Below are 21302 nucleotides of genomic sequence, written 5' to 3' on the forward strand. Positions count from 1 at the left end.
CTCTGTCGACCAGTGTCTTTCTTAATTTGTTGCCTGTGAAGGGAATAGTATCCTTTCCCATATTTACTGTATTACTCTAACATACCTTAATATAAAATAAAAAGCATTTATATCATAGTTTAAGGAAAACCAAGCAGAATATGAATATATTTGATATTATGGACTTGGGATGATTGGAAATTGCAGCACCAACACAACTGGCAGATAAGGGCATAAGAGATACAGGACGCCTTCTGACAACGGAAGCCCAACACGTGCGTCATGCAGCTGACTGAGCGACAAGCAGGTGATAGGTAAGACATCTACAAGCCCACGTCTGCACCACTAAATCCCGCAATCAGCTCTTCTAAACAGACCAGAACAAATGGCGGGACATCCTGTTTTACCACAAGGAATGCCTGACAACAAGAAGAACCCACGACTGTGAAGTGAACACTCAGCCCTCACGTGGCACTGAGGATAGCAAAATCCTTATCTCTTGTTGCCCTGACAACAGTAACACCTGAATTCTCCTTTCCAATGCACTACAGAAAATATTCCTAAACAACGCCCAAAAAGACCCTTCTTCCGGAACACAGCCCGCCTCACCAGAGCCTTTCAAAGACTGAATGTTTAACCAGTCGTTGTCATTTTTCTTGGGAATCTTTTGTTGACTCGTGAATTGGTGACACTGGAGCCAGCTTTCCACCTCTTCTGCATCTATTTCCTGTTTTGCCTTGCTGTCGACTTGGAATAAATTGTCAACTTGTGTTTCGAAAGCTTTTTTTCCATCTTTTAGAATGGAGTCAGTACAAGGGGTTAAAACTAAGGTGAATGTGCGAAGGTTGGCCTTTTGGCTAGGTTGTCTGATTTACGCCGGCCCGGGTCGTCGGAATTGTGCTAGCGCGCTCCGGATGGCGTGATTCCTGCAATCAAAAGGTCAGATTCCTTCACCTGCCATCGACAACCATAGAAGTCCAACACGTTTCAACTGGAAGGACTGGCTTTGAAAGCTCATGTTTAAGTGCCACCGACAACAGTCCCTGTCAAAGAGAATTGAACGTCTAGCGCCGTCAAGGGCAGCCAAGGAAGATACCAAAACATCTTCCGATACTATCAAGAGCAGTGATAAATGTAATTTACCTTGTGACGAGACATTTCTGGTACCGAAAACAAGCAAATAAATAGGAATACTTTTGCAATCAAATATCGTATCCGTATCGAACCTTTGAATACATTTGACAAACCTACCTGCAAGGTAGCAGGTAGAATCCCCTGCAGCAGCTCCATCTGTTGCCAGAGAGATGCGACAACCAAAGCGGTCCGGTTTCGTCTTCCGACGACGAAAAGGGCCTCCATCCTTTTCTGTTCTTGCGTGTGAAAGAGCAGGCCTGCGTCCAAAGCAGCAGCGTCAATCTGTTACGAGACAAAAAACAAACAGCGTGATGAATGTATTAGAAAACCAACACGCGATGGCGAAACTCACGACACCTGGCAATGCGCCACGGCTCGCACGGAACCGGATATTCCCCTTTTTTGCAGCGCTTTCAAATTGTGCCGAAACGTCGCCAGGATTTGCCATCGCTTCGTCCCGCCGCCGACAAGCTCGGCTTTTAAAACTTTCCGTCCGGCCCGAAGTTGCGCAAGTAGTGATGTTCGACTTTCGTCCCGGTTCCAAGTCAAATGGACGCCGCTACCGGTGGGTAAACCTGAAAAAAAAAATTCTTGCTTGAAATTAGAGTTGTCCAATAATATCGGTCGATAAAAGAATTTCAAATAATATCGGTTTTGCACCAGTATTTATGCTGGGTTATAGGTGAATGTAAAAGCCTGCAGCCTTTGTGCACGGGCTGGTTGCAGTATAGCATAGCAGCTGTGCTATAAGGAACCTCTAGTTGTCTCCAAACTAAGATGCTTGGCATTTGTTAACTGAGGGAAATCATATGGTACACCAACAAAATGAACAGTATTTGAAAAATACAGTGGTACCTCTACATACGAATTGAATTCGTTCCAGGACCTAGTAGACTTGGCCCCCCACCATTCTTCCACCCGCACACTGAGCATCGACTCACCACAGGGCTGCCTGCTGAGCCCCTTCCTGTACTACCTCTACACCAACGACTGCAGCCCAATCCACAGAAGCAACACCATCGTCAAGTTTGCTGATGACACCACAGTGGTTGGACTGATCTCACAGGGAAATGAGGAACCCTACAGAGAGGAAGTCCACAAACTCTCACCCTGGTGCTCAGACGACAACCTGGCCCTGAACACCACCAAAACCATGGAGGTCATCAGAGCGAGCGTGTGGAGAGAATCCACACCTTCAGGTTCCTGGGAGTCCAGATCTCAGATGACCTCTCATTGAAGAAGAAGCTGGATAGGAAGCTGCTGCTGGCCTTCTACCATTCATCCATTGAGAGCCTGCTAACATACTGCATTTCCACCTGGTACGGGAGCTGCACTGCCGCAGACAGGGGGAGGCTTCAGAGGCCAGTCAAGGCAACGCAGAGGATCATTGGCTGTCCTCTACCGTCCCTGATGGACATCTACTCCTCCCAGTGCCTTAGCAGAGCTCTAAACATCCTCAAGGACAGCTCACATCCTGATTCCAGATGTTTGATCTGCTCCCCTTTGAGAGACGCTATAGGTGTTTAAAAGCAAGAACAAACAGACTGAGGAACAGTTGCTTTGCTAAAGCCATCTCCACCCTGAACAGCCTTATGTAACACCACATTACCCAATGTCCAATATTCATTTACATGCAATATACTATGTGCAATACTTACTACTGTACGTGCAATATTAATGTGCAGAATCAATGCCTTCACTGTCAACTGCTGCTACTTCATTCAATTATTTGCACTGCCTGAACATAGGACTACCTCATAGACATTTTATATTTATTTAGATTTATACTTTTATTCTTGCAAGTCACTTGTGAGATTTTTACTTGTCCTGCACTGTAACGGGAGATGCTCCACAATTTCATTGTGCAACTGTATAATGACAATAATGGGCTATTCTGTTCTAGTTCGTATATCCAAATGGTCGGATGTCGAGCGGGATTTTCCCATAAGAAAACATTATAATTTGAGGAATTTGTTCAACAGCCCAAAAATCGAGGCTAAATCCACCGTATGTCCGTCTTATGGGGGGAAAATTTTTTAATTTGCGATGCTGCCATAAATCCTTGTATTTCGAGCATGTCGTCGTATGTCGAGACAAATGACTAGTCAAATTTTACGTCAGATGTCGAAAGGATGCGATCGTATGTCGAGGAACCAGGGTAATGAATTGTAAACTCTTGCGTAGTGAAGGAGAGAGTACCTTTTCTCATAGGCACCGTCCAACTGTTTGCACTAATCTAACATACATACATATACATACATATAATATATAAATATATATATATATATAATCAATCAGGGAATAGTATCGTTTCTCGTATTTACTGTGTGACTGTTTATATTAGTCTAACACACCCAATATAAAATAAATAGCACTTGTACCATAGTTAAGGAAAACAAGCAGAATGTAGGGCATAAAGAGATTCATGGCGCCTTGTTATCACGGAAGCCCAACGCGTGCGCCATGCAACTGACTGAGCAAGATTGACGCACCAACTCCTGCAATCAGTACTTTCGGATAGTCCAGAACAAATGGCGGGACGCCCGGTCCCAACACAAGGAACACCGGAGGTTGCCCGATATCCAACTGATAACACGACTGACAAGACTCCAAGAGCCCCTTTGACGCTGAGGTGGCAAAGTCCACAACCCTTGTTGCCCTGACATAAGTCACTCCCGAATCCTCCTGTCCAATCCACAGACAGACAATAATCCTGAAGAACGCCTAAACACACCCTTCTTTCTGCCCACAGCCCGCCCCGTGAGAGCCTTCAAAAGACTGAATGTTTAACTAATTGTTGCCATTTTTCTCGGGAACCTTTTGTTGACTTGTGATATGGTGACCTTGCCTCCCCGCCTGAGTCTGTTTCTATTCACCTTGCTGTTTGATCGCTGTCAACCCACATAAAATATCAACTTAATCTCGGTGAGCCTTCTTCCAGCTTTCAAAAGTGAGTCAGTACAAAGGGTTAAGACTAAGGTGAATGCACGCAGTTTGGCCTTTTGGCTGGGATCTCGCTGGCCTGGGTCGTTAGATCTGCGCCAGCACGGGTCCGGAGGTTCGGCTAGCGTGATTCCTTCGATCGGGAGGAACTGAATGTGGAAAAGTACATTTTGCGCAGCATCGGTGCGTTATTTCCGAGTACTCCCCTTTACCGACGATGACGTCATTTTAGTGCTGTATCGTCACCGATACCAATAGTAGTGTCGGTAAGACACTCGTAATTATCGAACACCCCGGTAAGTCGTGAAAGTCTCGAGTGTGCGAGTCGTCGACGGCAGATGACTCTAGTGACGTGTTAGTGATTACCCGTGGCATTGAGTAGTTGAGACGAGTGTGCCAGCTGGACGTGGACTTCACCCGTCAGGCCTTTTTCCTCCAGTCGCCCGCTCGCATTAATGCAAAAATGTCCACCCTCTGACAAAAGGCACATCTGGGAACGGGCCGCTTCCTTTTCCTCCCGATGCCTCAGATCCATGCAGTAAAAGGTCTCGTCCGCCGTAACCCTCACGTGTCCTGTAATCATTTCCCGCCATCGGCTGACCAGTTTTAAGATGGAAGAATAATTTTACCTCGAATGGTGACGTCAGAACGTTCCAATGTGCCGTGGAATCCCAAAGTGCGGGGTAGAATAGCCCAGCGGGCCACGGAGTGATTGAGATTTCCTGATAGTGCCAACTGAAGACCGCTGTTGTTTTGAAGAGAGCCTTTCACTTGAGTTAAAACAACGTTGCGTCCTTCACTGTAGGAGCCGTTTAACCACACGCTAGATGGGAAACACAAAGATGACAATACCAACTGATCACTCCCTATGGTGTCAAACTCATCTTTCTCATGGGCTTACTCAGGGTTTTCTTCAGATGGTTAACCAACTCAGTTCAGTGCCATTGACAAAGCTCAACGTCCAATCCATTTTGACTAAAGGCTGAGTTATGCTTTTGCGGCAGACCTACACCATCAAGGCAGACCCGATTTACAACCCTCCGCCGTCGGCTGACGTGCACCTCCACAGAATCCTGACTGGGGTCACGTCAACGCGTGGTGACGTGGTGCAAATGGACTGCAATTGGTCCGCTCAGACTGATGTTTCTGGTTCAGCGCGAAATCCCCGCCATTTTCAAACTTTGTTGTGCTACACGCAAAAAGTGGATCAAGTCGGCGAGAGTATTATCGAAGAGGTCCGCAAATACGACAACCTCTACAATGTCTCGTCAAGACATTATAAAGATTGCCAAATGGAAAGCAATTCGTGAAGGAGATTGCTAAAATTACGGGGCTGGAGGTCAGCGATTGCATTAAAAAATGGAAGAACCTCCGAGAAAAGTATCTCTGTGTTTGGAAGCGAATGGCCACACGAAGCAGTGACACAGTCGGCCAAAAACTGCCAGCTTTTTATCATATTTTATGTCATATTTTTGGTTGGTGCACTTTCGTTTATTGTGCACATCTGTTTGCTGTGAGTCTGTGACTTATTTACATTTTACACTTCAAGTATATGAAGAATAAAGCACAGATTTGGTGTCAAAAGAGTTGTTTTGATGTTTAATTTTCAACAACAGACAGTTCACACACTTGATCCATCATCACTGATTGAGAGTGCCTCAATCTTTTGATGGTAACGTGTTTACCATCAAGGCTGCCAACACAGTTTGGGAAGTTCCATAGCTGCAAGAAATCTGCTACGGCTTCCCAGTGGCTGGTTGTAGGACCAAACAAACAAGCAAACAAATCGGAGAAAACGCTGGACAACGCAGCTTGCTGGCTTCCACCCGATGCTAGAATTTATAATGTGACTGCCAGTCTCTGGGCAGCATCAAGTCTGACAATCCGCCTCAACATTTGTATGATCAACATTTTGTTGTCTAATGTTGATGAGCTGAAGTTCCACATTCAAGCGTTCCATCTCCGTTGACGTTGTTGTGTAACTGGAAGAAAACTAGAGGAAGTCGACAAGAGTCCCCCGAAACCGTATAAACACGACGCCACACCCCTGAATTACATAGCAACGCATTCCCTTGCCCATCGAATTCTTATTGACGCCGTAGTCGTCACCGCAACGCTGAAGCATAACTCAGGATTAAGAATGGATAGGCCGTCAATGGCAGCCAATGACTATGAAAAAAAAAATCTACTGTTTGTGTTGATAATATTGATTAACAGTCTTACCGTTTCACCACTAGGGAGCTCTATTGGTTAAAACAAGATCATAGGGATAAAAAAATGGTTGTTGAACAGACTTGTTACAAGAGGGCTGCACAGCACCCACGTTAATTAAAAGTGAAGACAGAACCTACGTCTGTATTTTTTATGTTTTTTTTTTAAAACATAATACTGGTAAGCGGAATTTGACTTTAAAAATTTTTCACATTTTTCGTGGGTGTTTTCTGCCTTCTTGCAGGTTTTTTGCGTTTTTTAAAAAAAAATTGTTTTTGCCCCCCCCCCCCCCCATTTTTCACAGGTTTGTATGGTTTTCGGTGTTTTTTCCACCTTTAACGCAAGACTCGAAAATTATATACATATATGATGATAAAATAAAAAGATTTTTATCTCTTTATTTTCATCTTTCAAAATACAATTTTTAATTAAAAAATGGGAAATATTGGCTACATTATTTCATTTTTGATTAAATAAAACATTTCTGCTGTATTTTTTTGTTGTTGTTAAAAACAGCAAATATGGGCTATTTCTGTATGATGGATACTTGTCATCAGGCGAAAAACAGGAAGTCGACGTTTGTGATATACTAGGGTGACCATATTTTGATTTCTAAAAAAGAGGACACTCAGCCCAGCCTCAGCCCGGCCTCAAGATACTTGAATTTTACCCGAAGGTCACTCAAAGATGCTTATATCACTTTAATATATTTAAAGTGTGCCCCCTCACGCTGGATGGAAAAATGCAGTTTGAAAAAAAATAATGACTTTAAAAAAAATACATACATATATATATATATATATATATATATATAATGCAGACCCATAGAAATGTAGTCCAGTCAATACACATACACTCAGTAGGCTATGTGCCAACTAAACATTTTTATAAATTACTATCATGACAATTTTCCTTGACAATTTGTTATTCCCATTCAAATGATGTTCTCATTCAATGTTCTAGATTGCACACAAACAAAAACCGTAATAAACTGACAAACTATTCAATCAGCATGTTTCCAAACGTAGCAGTTCAAAACTACGTTTCCCATAATGCCTAGCGCGGTTTGGCTTACTGATAGCTGGCTGAGGAAAAATCAAACTTTGCTCTAAAAGTTTACAATCATCGGCAGCGCACCGATGCGACACCAAACGGGATTCTACAGTCAAAGCCCCGACAGAAGTCAACAGTTACCATTATATACGTATTTATCATTAAAAAAGAAAAAAAAAAAAAAACTTCAGGCATTGTGGCCAAATCGTCAACCCAGTAGATGGCGGTAATGCCTCATGACAGGGGTAAACTGCCAACAAAAACAAGAAGAACTACTACTTCCCTCCATTCTCGTAGGAGCCATGTCAACTGCTGCCACCCAGCGGTCGGAGGGATTCTCTTCAAATTGGTCCCGTGAAAAATCATAAAATCCAGACATGTTTATGAATTTATAAAACCCGCCCGGACCACGAGGACACTACGTGAAAGTAGGACTTGTCCGTGCAAAAGAGGACGTTTGGTCACCCTAGATATACTTTTGCAGGCCACACAAAATGACGTGGCGGGCCGTATAGGTTTGACACCCTTGAATTGAAGGGGGAAAGTGAGAAAAGACACCTTTGCTTGGACACGTTGGCAGCCATTTTGACACGCAAGTCATTGAGCCCTGGCAGCAAACTTTGGGTTAAGTTGAACCTCAGTAGCATGACTTTGTCTTCCAGCAGGAGCCAGTGGCAAATGTGCGCATCCAGCATCAGTCTCTCCTTCTCATCCACTTTCACACCAACGGAGCTACTTCCTCCGCCGGGAGCTGTAGACACGTCGGCGCTGGCTTTCATCTTAAGTGAAAACAAACATCAGGTTGCTACAAAGACAACACTAGTCGTAGAGACAAGGACATTGGCTAACAATTGGGAAAAAAAAATGTTAAGCCCTGACAAATGTTTTGGATTCACTTTTGGGTGCGGAATGTCGTGATCCTGCCATACGTTCTATGTTAAGGCCCTTTTCCCTGTTTGCAGGCTGCACGGGTGCAAGGGGTACCGGTCTCCTCAGGAGTGAAGCTAACGGGCAACACCTGTGGCCCATTTGTAGAGCCCTTTTAAGCGCAAGCCAAACACACACCTGTTGCCAGAAGATTCCAGCACAAAGACTGAGAAGCCTCACTCCTGAGAAGACTACGATTCCCGAATTCTCTTTTTGTTTTTCCCCTTTAGGGTGAATTTTATTTTGACACTTTTGCTTTTTGAATAAAACCTTAACCATCTCTGCAACTGGGTCTTTGGCATTTCCTGATTGACACGTAACAAGTAATTCTTCTCTAGCTTTACAGATACGGTACTAAAAATGACATCGTTGGTATCAGGGAGTACTAAAAAATTGTGTCACCAGTACTTTTCCAGATCTACTTTCCAACTGCCGGTGCCCCTACCCAAGACGGCCACCAGCTACACACGCCACCGTAAAAAGGAGCACTCGTCACCTTTCCTGAAATGATGATAGACGTTCGATCGTGTGCCGTCCAGTCATCCTTATACTTATCACTAGTAAACGTGCGATCAGTCCATCTGAAGAGGGAGGTCATTCCGACCCTCCCGCTTCAAAAATAATTGGACTTCTAGCGCCGTCAATGGCAGCCCATAGACTTCATAATGATATTGACAGCTCACATTCGCCAGATACTGCGCCACGCCTTCAAGTAAGGGGCCATCCTACACTCCGCTTCAGTCGGTCGAAGTCGGTCACAGTTATTCACCACATGCAGCAATCCTACGCCGGATTTTGGTTGAAAAAGTACAAAAGCTGTACAGCATACAAACAGGAAGGATTGTCTCGGGAGTGATTTGTTCAAGGATTCAAGGTCATTATTCTATTTTTGGTTTTACACAAGAATTTTCAACGTTAAAATCTCTTTGTTGTAAGGCTACTGCCACACTGTCCAACAGACTGGCATCATTTTTCGACATATTTGAATGAACCGCCACGGCATTGTCATCATAATTTGCATTTTTACGTAAAATAAATGCTTACTGCCCGTTTTTCTTGCTTTTAACCAAGAATCGAGATTGTTTTATGTCCATATCTGTAAGGAATTCAGGGATTTAAGCATTTATTCCCAAAAATTTAAAAGTAAAAAACTCTGTTGTGATAAGGCCGCACCACAGTGGCTTAGACTGGCAGCACATTCGACATATTTACGTAAAATAAATGCCTATGCCCGTTTTTTTTTTTTTTTTTTTTTTTTTTTTTGCTTATAACCAAGAATCGAGACTGTTTTACGTCCATAAGTATAAAAAATACAGAGATTTAAGCATTTATTCACAAGAATTTCAATATAAAAGCTCTGTTTTCATAAGATGGCCGCTACATTTGCTTACTGACTAACATCATAGTTTGCAATATTTGCGTAAAATAAATGCTAACTGCCTGTTTTCTTTTAGCTTTTAACCAAGAATCGAGACTGTTTTACGTCCATATCGATAAAGAATTCAGGGATTTAATCATTTATTCCCAAGAATTTTCAATGTAAAAAGCTCTTTGTGTTTCCACTCGGTCAGCTTTGATGGAGATAGGCCCCCTATTAATCGGCCCCGCGCCCGGTGTCCTGTCAATATCATTATGAAGTCTATGGGCAGCAACCAGATTTTTTTTAAAAATGCTCTTCCTCTGGCTCCCTTCCTCGCTCTAATTAGTTTATCGCTTGTAGACCTCCAATCCATTTGAAGCAGGAGGCCGGAAGCCCTCCCACTTTAAATGAATTGGACGTCTAGTGACATCTATGGCCGACAATGAGTTAAGCAGTGTGTGACCAAGCCACGATAGCAATACCGTAATTTCCTGACAATAAACTGCTACTTTTTTCCTTCATTTTGAATCATGCGGCTTATAGTCCAGCACGGCTTATTTGGGTTAATAGGCAACACATCCCTCCAGAATGCATTGATGCGCTACAGATGTAAATAAAAAAACAAAATTTTCAGTTTCAATTTTCATTTAGCTACTGTTCCTACAGAGGAAGAGGAGGAGACAGCCAACCTCTGATGCCACCTGCTTTCAACACTGTTGTTGTCCAACATGCCTCCTGGCAAGCATTGCGGCAATACAGATGTTAATAACAATCAAAATTCATGTTCTGTGCTAATTATTTATTCCGTTTCTGATCCATTTGTTTCATTAATTGCTTTTTATGGTATTTGCTAACACTTTATTTGACAGCGGTGTCATAGGACTGTCATGACTATGACATGACACTATCATTGGAATTACTGAATGCTTATGACAGATGTCATTAAGTGTCATCCGGCAAAGTATGTAACAAACTCCATTTATGTCCAGCTCAGATCTTTTAGACACTAAATGAAATCTGTTATGAGCATTCATTATGCTCATGACCGTGTCATGTCATGATTATGATTGTCTAATGACAGTCTTAAGGCACCATAGTCAAATAAAGTGTTACCAATACTAGCAATTAATGAAACTAAACAGTAACTGAAGAAATAATTAGCACAGAACATGAATTATGATTGTTATTTACATCTGTAGCGCTGCAATGCATACTAGGAGGCATGTTGGACAACAACAGTCTTGACAGCTGGTGACAGAAGAGGTTGGCTGTCTCCTGCAAGGGAGCAGCGATGGCCAAATGAAGCTTCTTGAAGCAACGAAGCTTTGAAGCCAATTGGATCAAAGCTTCATGGTGGTTCATTTGGTCTTATGACAGTCGTATGATGCCGCTGTCAAATGAAGTGTTACCGGTTGCTATTTTTTGGTGTAAACATCCCATAATACAGTGAGGACAGGTGCGGCTTATAGTCCGGTGCGGGTTATCTATGAACAAATGCCGTTTTCGTGTCACATTTGGTGGGTGGCGGCTTATAGTGCGAAAATTACGGTACGTTACTTTCAAGTGAGTAGTGCAGTCATTTAGCATTAAAAATATCCCACTGCAAAAAATAAAAGGTGTTATCGGCATCGGTTGATACCACAAGCCGGATGTCGGTATCGGGAGCCGAAAAATTGTATCGGTGCAACACAAGCGCACTCGTGCTTGTTTGAAGTCAACTAGAGAGAAACTCCCCAAACATGAATTGAAAACCGCGGTCAGACATAAAAGAACATCAAAAAAATCTCTGTATGAACAGTGCGAAATACCTCTGAGTCAAGTGTTAGTATGAAAAACAAAAAAAAAGGCTACTAGGACATCTGAATTGAACCCACCTCTAGAGATTTGGGAATCTTGAATTTAAAAGGATGCCTGAAAAATGAATAGAGAAGAATTCTGCGGGAAGTTCCGTTGAGCCGCATCGAAAGCTAGGAAGAAAATGGCGTTTTAGAAAGACAAGTCGCCGTTTTGACAAGAACGCAACTTGACTCACTTGACACTCTTGCCGCTCTATTTTCATCCTTCCTTTTATGGAATGATCAAAGTGGGTGCTGTTTTGGGGACTCCAGGAAACATCTCCCTCTACCAACGCGACGGAGGGGATTGGCAGCTGCGGAAACAAAAAAGTAGACGTGCAGTCTATTTGAAGTGGGAGGGTTGGCAGCAAATGAAAATAAAACAGGTTCATTCTCTAGCCAAGATGCCCTAAACCTCAAACCAATGAGTAGAGCAGATGCTTCGACATTGAGAATTGACATTGAATGTCAATGCATTGACTTTGATGGGATGGTTGCCCCTAGCAACATGGTCTAGTTGAGGCCATGTCGCTAGCGGCAATCTCTTCATGCTTCATGCTGAGTAGACAGATGTTTAAAGTGGGAGGGTGACGTTGGTTCATTCGTTGCCATCCCTCCCACTTCAAACAGATTGGACGTCAATGAGGTTTACCTGGAGCTGATGAGTGATGTTGGCTCCAAATTTGATCACTTGCAAGGGATTGTAGAGAATTTGCCCAAAAAAACTCAGTTTCTCACTGGTGCCAACTCGCAACTTTCCGTGAATGTCTTCTTGAGTCTATTAAAAAAAAAAAGTGAATATTTCAATAAAATTAGCAACTAATGGTCACATTTCAGGTGAAGGAGATAATACCTTTCCTTGTATTTACCGATCGACTATTTGTATTACTATAACATGATATAATCAATCAGGGAATAATATTGTTTCTCGTATTTACTGTTTGGCTGTTTATATTACGCTAAGACACCCAATATGAAATAAACAGCACCTATACCATAGTTTAAAGAAAACAAGCAGAATATTGGGCATAACATACACGACAGAGTCATGCAACTAACACAGCAAGATTGACGCTGACAAGCCCATGTTTGCACCACCAACTCTCGCAATCAGTTCTCCCGGACGGTCCACAACAAATGCCGGGACGTCCTGTCCCAACACAAGGAACACTGGAGAACGCCCGCTATCCAACTGATAACACGACTGACAAGACTCCAAGAGCCCCTTTCACACTGAGGTGGCAAAATCCACAACCCTCGTTGCCCCGACAACAGTAACTCCCGAATCCTCCTTGCCTAGTCCACAAACAGACAATAACCCTAAACAACGCCCAAGCACACTTTTCTTCCTGCCCGTGGCCCGCCCTGCGAGAGCTTCTAAAATACTGAATGTTTAACTAAGCATTGTCATTTTTTTTCTCTGAAACCTTTTGTTGACTTGTGATATGGTGACCTTGGCTCCTCGCCCTGGTCCCTCCGTGCTGTATAATCGCTGTCGACCTGAATAAATTGTCAACTTGTGCTTCGAAGCCTTTTTCCAGCTTTCAAAATGGAGTCAGTAAAAAGGGTTAAGACTAAGGTGAAAGTGCGGGGTTTGGCTTTTTGGTCGAGTTGTCGGGTTCTCGCCGGCTAGAAGGTCAGATTCTTTCACAGTGATATTGACGGTGATAGACGTCCAATCTGTTTGAAGCGGAAGTCCAAAAGGATTGAACATCTATTGCTGCCAATGGCAGCCAATGAGGCAATGCCATAGATATCACATATACAAGGCGAGCTGCCTAAAGGCCGAGTCGGCAAGTGGCCATCTTGTTTCAGAGTTATTTTGGCCACTAAAATGGTCTTAAATGGCTAAATTCTTGACAGATATACAAACAATTTGCTTGATCAATTTTTAAAATGTATTTTCAACCTGGCTATGATTCTGGTTAGATGTTGAAAAAAAAATCTATTATTTTTTTTAGTTTGCAGTTGATTTAATGGATCTGTGCCCTTTACGACAAAGCAAGCTGTTGGAAAATCAGTTGAAACCGAAGCAATTCATAGCTATTATAATCCTACACTTACCGAACAGCCCTGACGCAAGATGGCCGACAAGTGTGCACAACGTGGGCTCATAATGCGCATCAGACATTTAGTCTTAAATCGGGTTAGGATTAACGCTCATGTACTGTCCGTGATCTTACTTGGTTGCTGAATGTGTTAAGACAGATCTCCGAGTCTGAAGGAATGGTTTCCGTGCGGTAAGGATGGATCAATGCCGTGCAAAGCTTGAATACGGAATGAAAAGATGCATTATTGATATCCGATCGGACACTTGAAAAGGACTCATTTGCCCCTACTTACAAAAGGGCTCGGTAGCTTATAGCCGATGGTCAGAGTGTGGATGATCTCTCGGGTGGCATCTGAAGCGGCTCTGGATTCCAGGACGTAAAGGCCTTTCAGGAAGTCCACGGTGAAGGTCTTCCTGAGGAGAAGCTTCTGAGGAAACATCTCCAAAGGCTGTCTGTGCCAGATTGGTTCATTCACATCAAAATCCATACTAGAAACGTTGAAAAGGATGAAGGAAAGAGGTGAACTGACTTAAGATGAAGCAACGCCATCGTTTGGTACATCTTCTTGTCCTTCATGAGTTCCTCCACGGTCCCTTCTAGCTCAAACTCGGCAGGGCCACTCTCGGGTTCCCACCGGATCAACTTCAAGGTCGCTTGCCGCTTTTTTAAAACCTGCAACGGGGATAGGGAGAAGGGGACTTTTGAACGGCTGTGAATTTCACCATTACTAGATGTCCAATTCACTTGAAGCGCGATTGTTTGTTCATCCGCTGCAGTGTTGTTTTTGTCAACGATGACGAAAATATTTCGGCAAAGAACCATTTTTTTCATGACGATGACAAGATGATAACGAGCTAAAAAAGTTTTTGGGGGAGACACTAAAGCATAACTAGCCTGAGGCCAGTTTCCGTCCGACGAGACGAAAAAGTTTCCGTTACAAGTTTACGAGGTGACACATTTTTATGTGTAGTTAGCCTGCCTGGTAGCAGTGCCTGGTTGTGTCATGCTGCGCCTCCTAACTCACTAGTGTCCTCTCCAGTCTCCACATTGCTTGTTTTGAAACACACATGGTAATATTTGTTTTATCTTAGCAAGAGACAATATAGAATGTTGCTTTAGCCTTTAAAGCATATGATAGCAAAAAGCATGTTTATTTCATAATGGACTGCTTGAAAGTGTGTGGAAGTAATCACTTTATTTATTCAATTTTTTGAATCCGCGCGCCATGAAAATGAGTGACTTCCAGCTCCAGTCTCGGGTTGAGGAAGCATACGAATGTGACGTCACCTGGGTCAGTATCTCACAACACAGCCATTGCTTAGTAGCTTGCAGATGGACTGCAGATTCAGCTGATTTTGCGGATTCATTTGTTTATTTTTCACATCACACCAGCCCAATGTGCTGCAGGCTTTTGTTGCTGCACCAGGGAGAGTGGCGTGAGTCTCTTTGGATTTCCAAAAGATTCTTGTTCATCGCTATGGGCAAAACAAGTCCGACAATAAAGAGATCATTGGACGGACGACTAAGTGAGTAAGCTTCATAATTTATATTATGTCTGAAGGAAGAAAAACACTTGTGACCTTTTTGTGACCCAAACTGGATCCACATATTACACTAACTGCCTTTGAGAGTTACTGACTGTGTATTTCTGCTTTTGAGGTGTATGCATTCTTTTGGGGCTGAATGTGCAACTTTTTGTCTTGTTATTGCCGCCACTATGACGCCCGTTGCCTCGTAGTCATGGCAACTATCATAACATTTAGAAAACATCTGCTGCCGAGATTGCACAACGAGCCAACCAATCATCTGGGGTGTTGGCTCTCCGCTCATTTGTCAACAGGTAGGAGCTTCTTTCATTGCTAAGGGACATCTCCTTGTGCTTTAACGGTAGTGTGGGGATTTAGGATAGACAAACTATATCTAGCGCTATTGTTTCTTGTGCTTGTGTGTTTTAACTGTATCATGGGGATTTTAGACGTGACAAGTGACAATCTACATCTAGCGGTATGGTTATTCTATGTTATGCTTGTTTTTTGCTTGCTTTTTTGGGATTGTAATCAATAAACCTCATTTATTTGCAATTTCTAATCAATAAACATTGTATATATCGCAAAAGTGTGCCTGTTACTGACTCACTGCGAACCTTGACATTTCGGAAAACAATGTCAGATACTGGGATCATGGCAAACGTTTTATAAGGATGTGCTTGCATTTTGTGGATGATACTACTCCTGTTTTGTTTATATTTTTTGGCTGTTTCCCCTTCTCTCCCGCTGCTGTGGGCTGGCCGATCGGTGAAGACAATCAACCCCGCCGCCGTGTGTGACATAAGTTGGGGTAGTTTTGTGTGATTTGTCGTTTTCGAAAGGCGATAAAAAACTTGGAAACGCCGCTTGGTACGGGGTAGCATGTCAGCTAGCTGTCACGCCTCCTGTTTTGTTTACGCTCATTCCTCCGTCTCCAGGCAGGGAAATGACAAAAGCCGGACTAACTCCGGTGGCTTCAAATACCGTTCAGGAGGTGCAAGATGTCAACAGTTTTGACCATTATGCAGTAATTTTGCCCTGTCGTACTGAATAAATTCATTTTTAATATTTCAATATTCCATTTAGCACAACACTGTTATTTGTCATGACAACACTATTTATTCAGCAATTTGGGAAAAATACTTATCCTGTCAAAATATTGGAGTAGGGAGATTGAAACAATTAAATTTTGCTGCTCTCTGTCGCAATTTTCCTCGTTCTGAATCATCTCCCCCCAATGGGCTGAATTCATCACACACTGAATGTAACTCGTAGTGTTAGCATAGCATTAGCATTGGCGTAATGCTAACGGCAAGCGTCTTAAACTCTTGGACAATTTCTTTGGATGCAGTTCGTGAAAGTAATGTACCGTTTTCCTGCTGAGTGTGAATTATAACCAAGTTGGAGTTGTCCTTGTAGACGCTACAATATGTGCTTGGGAAACCTTAATTTATTTAGTTTTGGAGTAAATATTTATCAATTTTACAGATGATAACATTTTTAGTAAACGTCTACTAAAACTAGACGAAATTAGTCTAGAGTTTTTGTCGACAAAAACAAGACGAAGACAAACACATTTTGAGATGACTAAAATATGACTGACACAAATAAATGACATCGTCCATAAGACTATGACGACGAGAATTAAACGGGTTGCCAAAAACAACACTGATTCGCTGCCAGCCCTCCCACTTCAAATGGATTGGATGTCTATTCATGTCAATGGCAACCAATAACAAGATGAGCATAGATACACTGTATTGCCAAAAGTATCAGCTCAAATTGATTGGAATCACCATGTCTGGATCTCTGTTTTTGTTGTAAATGTTCTATTCTAACCCTAACTCTACACCATAGGTGTCGAACCCGCTGCCCGGAGATCAGATCCGGCAGGAGAAAACTGAGCAAAAGAGTGTAAATCCTTTTGGCAATATACGTAGTGTATTTCCCAATTGATCGCAGAGAACCTTGCCAACGGCGTGGAGGGCGGCCGCCACGGTGAGGTTCCGCTCGCCGTAGCTGGAAGACATCTGCAGATCCAGGCTGGACTTCAAGGTCTCCAGAGAGATGTGACCTCGGAGGGGCGCAGTCCACAATGAGCTGAAAGAACAGCTGCCTTTCATCGTCTTCTTTCCCACTGCTCCCAGTCCACCTACCTGGAGAAGAGTTGTCACCGCAACGTACACGAAGTTGAAGGTCCCGGTTTTAGGGAATCCTAAAGCCGATGATGAAGTTGTACGTTACTTGTAAAAACGTGACAGCCGGAGTGCCGAGCCGGAGACGGGCCTCCTTCTCACGGCCCCCGTCTCTGTAGGATGCCTCCAGGACCAGATTCCGGACTCTCAACCATTTGTCGGCCGTGAGTTCCGAGCGGAGTCGTAGTCCGTGGCGGCGGTGCCGACTCAGCTCGTGGCTGGTGGAAATGTACAGCCAAGGAGTGTCTGTGGTAAAAGTTCCTGTGGTAGTCCAATCAGACGTCTGTTATGAATACGGTTTCAAGAAAGTGAGCGGAGAAAGCTCACCTTCCCATTTCTCGTGCGGGCCGCCGTTCGGAGGGCTTTTCCAGTGTAAACCGGCCACAAGTGGCGCCAAGTCATTGTAGTTGAGTTTCAGGTGAGTACTGCTCTCAGAACCCACTTGTCTGAGGTAGGAGTGCAACAGCTGGGCGCGGTAGTTGACATCTTTTTGTGGAACCTGAAAATTGAACTGGGGAAAAAAAACAAAAAAAAAACGGGATAACCATTGTGGTTTCGTCAAGGACTAGGAAAATATTTTGTAGATGAACAATTTTTTCGTGACGGCGTCGAGATAAAAACATCTCCTGGGGACGAAAAGTAAACGAAACAAATGCCAGTTTTTGTCTGACGAGACGAGAACGAGATGAAAATGTGCGTCATATATTTACAATTTTCTTATTGTATGTGTGATTAGCCTGCATCGTAGCAGTGTTTGGTTCACTCATGTGATGTGCCGCACCCCTCCTCGCTCACCGGTGTCCCCTCTAGCCTCCAAGCTTGTTTGTTTTGAAACCCATGGTTAGATTTGTTTTCTTATCTTGCAATCTTGCTTTAGCCTTTAAAGATCATCACACACTAAATGTAACTCGTAGCTTTAGCATTGCATTCATGGTAGTGTGGTCATTTTGCGTGGCGAGCACTGAACATTTTTTACAAACAGTTTGTGGCATCCAGGTGGGTTTAATGCATTAGAAAAAAATAATGCGAGTGTGTATTACTATCACCAAGATGGCGTTGTCCTTGTAGTACAGGCTTCACCAAATCCGGCTGCCTATCCTGTGGTGTTTTCCATCCCTCCCTACCCTAATACACCTGAATAAAATGATGATGTCATCAGCAATCTCTCCGGAAGCCTGATAATGATCCTGATTATTTGATTCAGGTGTGTTGGAGGAGGGAGATAGGATAGGTGGCTTCGCGGAAACCTGTTGTAGAATATGTGTTCGTCTCACAATCTTCAATCCAAATTTTTGGAAATCTTATTTTTGGCCGAAAACTTTGGAATTCAAACAGACGAACACAGTTTGAGTGTCAATGAAAACTAAATGAAAACAATTTGAGTAATCGTCAATGAAAACGAGACAAAGACAAACACATTTGGAAATGACTAACATAGGCGGAGTTTGACTTTTGGGACGGGGGGGCACAACATGTTGATGACCCCGAAACACAGTGTCAGCAATAAAATTAACTTACAAGAATATTTATAATAATAAGTTGACAATGAGCGTTTTTTGTTTCCCATCATTCTTGAGGGGAATTCTACATCAGGCTGCTTAGGCAATACTTTTAGCCATGATCATCATCTTTTGAATATAGTACGCCCGCCGGTGTCGTGCCAATGTAGTTACCCCAGTCAAAAATTGTATCCCATGTGCGGAGCCATATGGATTTGTGTCTATTATTCAATCAAAAAAAGTTGCTTCAATAAAAATTTTTTAAAAAGTTGCTTGAATCAAAATATATATTTTCAACCCCAAAAAAGTCGCTCCAATTAAAAAAAATGTATTTGAATGCAAAAATAAATTTGAAACTCAAAAAACTAAAACAAAAATGCATGTGAAAGCCATTTTTCTTTGATTTTTTTTGTTTTGTTTTGATTGACGCAACTTTTTTGATTGAAGTAATGTTGATTTGTTTTTGGGCCACATTTTGGCCAGGACTTTTGTCTTTATTATTCAATCAAAAAATAAGTTGCTTCAAAAAATATATATATTTTCAAAAAGAAAAATCACTTCAATCAAAAAAAGAAAAATTTCAATCATAGAAAAAGTTTTAGAATGCAAAAAAATATTTGAGATATATATGCAAAGCAAATGACCGTCTAAGGTGCTAGTCACATGATCTGTTCGAAAAATTTCATTCATTTTTGTTGCAGTTTTATTGCTTTACAACTTTTATACGTATAGGAAAGTCAATTAAATGCAACAACACTTTTCGCGCCCCCAACCCCCCCCCCCCCCCTCCCGTAATATCCGCTTATGATGACTAATATGTATTTTCGTTCAAAAATTAAAAGGGCTGACAAAATCAACACAACTAGTTGAATGAAAAAACCCGGGTGGTTACCTCGAATATATAGCTGGTACGGTTTTGCGTGGACTGGTTTTTGAAGGACTGGCTCCAAAGTAGCGTGTTTTTATTGTCCATCTCATCCCAGTGCTTGCCGTAGCTGACATCGGCAGACGATCTGACGTGGCCGGGGCTTTCCTCATGCTTCAAGTGGATCTGACCAGAGTGTCCGTCCGTCAGTGTGGACAAAATGACACTATTCGACTGCATTGCAAATTCATTTGAATATTTTTGACATTGTTTTTCTCAGTGCCACTTCCAATCCTTATGCAAAATGATTTTTGTCCAATCAGATGACTGGCATCCATTTGTTGCCATGTCAAACTAATCAAATCTGCCCAGAGTTTTCAGTGTAACTTTCATTTTAATTAATTGTAGCAACCGTGAACTCTTTCAGTGCCATTGACAGCAATAGACGTCCAATCCCTTTGAATTCCCAGTTTAAAAGGAATCAATTGTCACTAAAATATGATCATTTAGTTTTAAAAAAAGTTTGTTTGTTTTTCATCAAAATAAAATGAAAAAATTGTTAACAGTTGGCTGGCAACCAGTTCAGGTTCCTCCTGCCCAGCGTTAGCTAGGATAGGCTCCAGCATCACGAAACCCTGTGAGGATTACCAGTGCAGAAGATGAATCAAATCATTTTAAAAATGGTTTTTAAACTAAAAAGTATTTTTGAAAAATAAAATATTGAAAGAAAATTTTAAAACATGTTTAAATGTAAAAACAAAGACCATTTAAAGCTATCAAAGTCCGCATGAATTGGAGATCTACCACCATCAATGGCAGCTAACCTTGTCTACAAACTTTTCCTTGCCAATTTTTTTTTTTAAACATCTTTTGGCCTGAATGGTTTAACCAGGTGTCGACAACCCAAAATGTTGAAAGAGCCATATTTGACCCAAAAAAAAACAAAAAACAAATTTGTCTGGAGCCGCAAAAAAATAGATGCCTTACATAGGCGTTATAATGAAGGCAACACATGCTGTATGTATCTGTATTAGCTATATTAGCCTACTATCAACATGACTAAGGTGGCTAAAAAATCACGAGACTTCGTGTTTATTTTCCCTGCAGAGGATCCAACGCACCACGTGACTACTCTGTTGTACGATGCCACCTCAAGGTTAACTTTATTACAATATTAATAATTGTTTCATTGCTTTTATGAAATTGTAGAAATGCAATAAAGAAATCCGATTTTTTATGTCGTTTTTATTTTGAGGTGTCGAAAAACAACAAAATGGAACATGCATAACATGCCCCTTATCTGGGCATGTCTTTGATTTTTTTTTTAAATTGTTATTGTTATCTTGGTTTGGTTTTTGAAGTCTGCAAATAGGTGTTCTGATATGTTGACGAAAGTCTCCCTCATGTACTCACCATCAGTGAATGGTTTTCCACGCTTTATTATCTCCCGGTTTGCAACAAAACTTGCAGCAGTAGTGGAGTTTGGCGATGCAATCCACTTCTTAAATCTAATTTTTGAGCTCCTCTAAATTCTTCACTTTTTAATCTCACTACAAACTGGGTACTAGGCTGCATATATAGCATGCCTTCCCTGGAAATGTCTTTCCACTTTACTCTTTTTTTATTTGACATCTTCTTGCCACAGAGTAAACATTCAGGCAATCCTTCCGCATTGGCAATGAATGCAAATGTTTCGGTCCAAGAAACGTTGAATCCTCTGTTGT

At 42.2% G+C, this 21302-nt stretch overlaps 1 protein-coding gene across 1 annotated transcript in view; it reads right to left on the reverse strand.

Annotated features, from left to right (window-relative positions):
- LOC130929889 (uncharacterized) overlaps window positions 1–21302 on the reverse strand; it is a 59410-nt gene that overhangs the window by 28338 nt on the left and 9770 nt on the right. The window contains exons 12-26 of the mRNA XM_057857510.1: window positions 19606–19764; window positions 17542–17725; window positions 17264–17475; window positions 16987–17175; window positions 14023–14165; window positions 13786–13945; window positions 13626–13709; window positions 12095–12220; window positions 11640–11756; window positions 11482–11574; window positions 7879–8099; window positions 4686–4879; window positions 4423–4629; window positions 1471–1688; window positions 1231–1395 (exon numbers count right to left, since the gene is read on the reverse strand). Coding sequence (XP_057713493.1) covers window positions 1231–1395; window positions 1471–1688; window positions 4423–4629; window positions 4686–4879; window positions 7879–8099; window positions 11482–11574; window positions 11640–11756; window positions 12095–12220; window positions 13626–13709; window positions 13786–13945; window positions 14023–14165; window positions 16987–17175; window positions 17264–17475; window positions 17542–17725; window positions 19606–19764 — 2472 coding nt within the window. The remainder of the gene's footprint in view (window positions 1–1230; window positions 1396–1470; window positions 1689–4422; window positions 4630–4685; window positions 4880–7878; window positions 8100–11481; window positions 11575–11639; window positions 11757–12094; window positions 12221–13625; window positions 13710–13785; window positions 13946–14022; window positions 14166–16986; window positions 17176–17263; window positions 17476–17541; window positions 17726–19605; window positions 19765–21302) is intronic.

Source organism: Corythoichthys intestinalis, chromosome 14 (genome assembly GCF_030265065.1).
Source record: "Corythoichthys intestinalis isolate RoL2023-P3 chromosome 14, ASM3026506v1, whole genome shotgun sequence".
Lineage (NCBI taxonomy): Eukaryota > Metazoa > Chordata > Actinopteri > Syngnathiformes > Syngnathidae > Corythoichthys > Corythoichthys intestinalis.